The 3363-nt window shown below is 29.1% G+C and overlaps 2 protein-coding genes across 2 annotated transcripts in view; both read right to left on the bottom strand.

Annotated features, from left to right (window-relative positions):
* Nucleotides 1–1162, bottom strand: part of LOC124426991 (chronophin-like) — a 2381-nt gene extending 1219 nt beyond the window's left edge. Inside the window, exons 1-3 of the mRNA XM_046969366.1 lie at nt 949–1162; nt 596–756; nt 1–9 (exon numbers count right to left, since the gene is read on the bottom strand). The exon at nt 1–9 is cut by the window's left edge and continues 129 nt beyond it. Coding sequence (XP_046825322.1) covers nt 1–9; nt 596–756; nt 949–1039 — 261 coding nt within the window. The 5' untranslated portion in view covers nt 1040–1162. The remainder of the gene's footprint in view (nt 10–595; nt 757–948) is intronic.
* The window catches only part of LOC124426988 (mitochondrial amidoxime reducing component 2-like), a 9535-nt gene extending 7339 nt beyond the window's left edge, over nt 1–2196 (bottom strand). The window contains exon 1 of the mRNA XM_046969361.1: nt 1601–2196. Within this exon, the coding sequence (XP_046825317.1) occupies nt 1601–1672 (72 nt within the window). The 5' untranslated portion in view covers nt 1673–2196. The remainder of the gene's footprint in view (nt 1–1600) is intronic.
* Nucleotides 2197–3363: the final 1167 nt, after the last annotated feature.

Below are 3363 nucleotides of genomic sequence, written 5' to 3'. Positions count from 1 at the left end.
GACTTGTTCCTGAAAATAAAAGAGCTAATGTTAATTAGTAATCATTTACATTATACTTTTTAGATATTGGAATATTTCCATCCGTTTGATAACTTCAGTCGAATAATCGAAATAACAAATTCGCATAATCGAATGAAAAAATAACAAGCTACTGATAATATTATCTTTTTTAACCTAATAAGACAAATCGTCTCTCTCTCTCTATCTTTCTCCCTCTACCTCTCTTTAAAATATATTTTTTAACCTCACTGCTGCATCATTCGTTTAAATGTCAATTGTTTGGCCTAACATTTATGATCATGAGTAATACATTATTGTACAAAAGATAATTATTTCCTGCTATATGTATCTTTAAATATGTTATTATCGATCCATAAAAATGTTATATTCTATTTTTTTTTAAAGAAAACAAAATATATATATATATATATATATATATATATATATATATATAGGTAGAATTAACAAATGCAAATAGATATAAAAAATCGATTGATATCGACGATCATATAGATCGACAATAATTAAAAAATCATTGGCATGAATAAATGGATTTTGGAATGACATTAATTGAGAACATAATCTAATTACTCACATCTTTAGTTTCGAGACCATTAATACGAAGTCTTTCACAAATTTTTCTTGTACCGGTCGTTGCATTGTTAGTCACGAAAAATATCTTCTTTCCGAAGCTTTGCAATTTTTTCAAAGCTTCGATACTATTTTCAATGGGCGAATCGATGTGCCAGAGAACACCTGTGTCGTTCACGAAAAAAGGGTAAAAAGAAGAAGAAGAAGAAGAAGAAGAAGGAGAAAGGTATAAAGAGGAATAAAAAAAAAAAAAAGGAAAATGGGGAGAAAGAAGAAGAAGAAGAAGAAGAAAAAGAGAAACAGAAAAATGAATAATTTCAATTAAATGAAAAATATAATATTTATTTCTAATCTTACCGTCACAATCCGACAGGACGATATCGAAGGAATCGAGGAACCTTTGAATCTCCTCTTCTTTCACATTTCTCAGATCCTTCGTTTCTGACATGATGTGGATTTTCAATCGAAACGTAAAAAAGGAAAGAAAAGGAAAAGGGGATAAAATTCAAATAAAAATAATAGAAACAGAAAATGATTATATCCCCTTTATATACTTTTTTCTTTTTCTTTTTTTTACTGTTTCTACGAAAAACTTGAATAAATAAATAATTAAAATAAACGAACGAAGGAACGAACCAATAAATAAATAAACGAATAAATAATTGAATAAATTAGAAAGTCGAATGAATTTATGTTATTTAAAAATGAACGTAATTAACGAATGAAAAATAATTTCGTTTAATAATATTCGATAAATACACACGCACGCACACACACATACATACACACAGACACAAAAAAACACGTGTACGTATGCGCGCGCAAGCTAATTCTCTTTCTCTCTCTTTCTCTCTCTTTCTCCCTCTTTCTCTCTCTATCTCTCTCTTTCTCTCTTTCTCTCAAAATATAAGTCTCACGACAATATCGATTCTATGAGGATGTCAGTTTAGAATGAGAGAAGAGAGGAGCTTTCCAATGATGATACGTGTATACAGCAACGCGACGATACCTGTACTGCGAGGGTTGCCGGCCTTCTCTTCCACGTCCTCTTCCTCGTCCTCGTCCTCGTCCTCGGCCTCATTGCTATTGCTAATCAATGTTCACAATCTTTTCTTTCGAAGAATTTTCTTCACCGAAGAAAAAAAAAAACTTAGTACATTCACCTTCACAACAATGACCCATCACATGTTTCCTTTTTTTTTCTCTTTCCTCTTTTTTTTTTCTTTCCTTCTCCTTCTTCTTCTTCTTCTTCTTCTTCTTCTTCTTCTTCTTCTTCCTCTTCTTCTTTTCTCTTTATCGATCACCCCGATCTATATATATGTATATTTATGCGCCATTTCTATTTTATTTATAAATACAGAACAGAAAGAAAAAAATATTATATGTATCTGACATGTCGCTTACTATTCCACGATCACATTTCTTCATACTCCTAACAAATCCATTTATGCGCATGCCCCAGGAGCGTACAAGAGATTCGATCTATACGCGAATTTGTAAATAAGTCGTTGTCGTCGTTGTCGTCGTCGTCGTCGTCGTCGTCGTCGTCTTTAACATTTCATCGATTTGTATTGAGATTTTAAGTGGGTCAAAAAAATTTCTTTGTTTTTATTTTTTTTCCTTCTTCTTTTTTTTTTTTTTTTTCTTTTGTTTTCTTTTTATCATTTCTCTTTACTCTTCTTTTTCTTATCACTAATTTTTCTCTTTGATATGCATATATCTAAATGGAATGATTGACGCTTTTAATGTGACTTTTGATTTATTTTTAATGAAGATGAAAACATTAAACAAAAGCGAAAATGAGAAACGAAACGAAATAATGATATCCGAAATCAGCAAATTATAAATAAATCATAAATTGTGATATTTATTTCTATCGCATGTTATATTTCCATCCATTCCGAGAGAAGTTACTATATATATAGTAATAATATATATATATATATGTGTGTATATATTTTTGTTTCCTTTTTTTATTTTTTTTTCATTCTTTTATTAATCTCGTACAAAGGGAACGTGTAAATGTAGAAGAGATGACCCGAAAGTTCACAGACTTCTTTTGTAGATCAGTCAATGGAATAATATTGTAATGCGTTCTTTGTCGTTGTTCGATTTTAAAAGGAAAAGAAAGAAAAAAAGAAAGAAAGAAAAAGAAACAAAAACAAAAAGAGAAAAGAAATCGTACAGCGGGACGAGTAATAACGTTTCAATGGAAATCAAAATTTTTGATATATCAATTTTTAACAAATTAAGATTTCATATGACAGCTTAGGATAAATATTTTAAATTACATCGTGTATGTATTTACATCATGGGAATTAACGCTTCTTCGTGAAAACATTTCATAATCGACGATATTCGTCATTGGTATGAGTAATAATCGTTAGCGGTATAATCTTATCGTTTAGCGGTTTAATAATGAATTTCAATTCGTAAGAGGATAATTTTTTCTTTTTAAATATTTTCTCGTTAAAAGATTTTATGTCAAAACTTATTTTCAAGGAAATTTTTTTTACAGCAAGACGTTATTCTTTTTAAATTTTAAAATATCGATTCACTTCGAGCTAATATTATTGGAAAAATCTTTCAAAAGTGATTATCGTTTCGTTATTATTATTTTATTATTATTTATTTTGATATTGTATCTCGTGTAGAACGAATTTGAAAAAATTGAAATATTTTTATTACGATCATATTTTTCATATCACTACCGAGCATCATTTATTCCATCTTATCTATCGTAAAACTTCAAAAATTACAAAAAAGAAGGAG

The sequence above is a fragment of the Vespa crabro genome, chromosome 9, assembly GCF_910589235.1.
Source record: "Vespa crabro chromosome 9, iyVesCrab1.2, whole genome shotgun sequence".
In the NCBI taxonomy this organism is placed as follows: Eukaryota; Metazoa; Arthropoda; class Insecta; order Hymenoptera; family Vespidae; genus Vespa; species Vespa crabro.
Note: the sequence above shows the minus strand (reverse complement) of the source record. Positions and strands in the feature narration are given on the sequence as shown.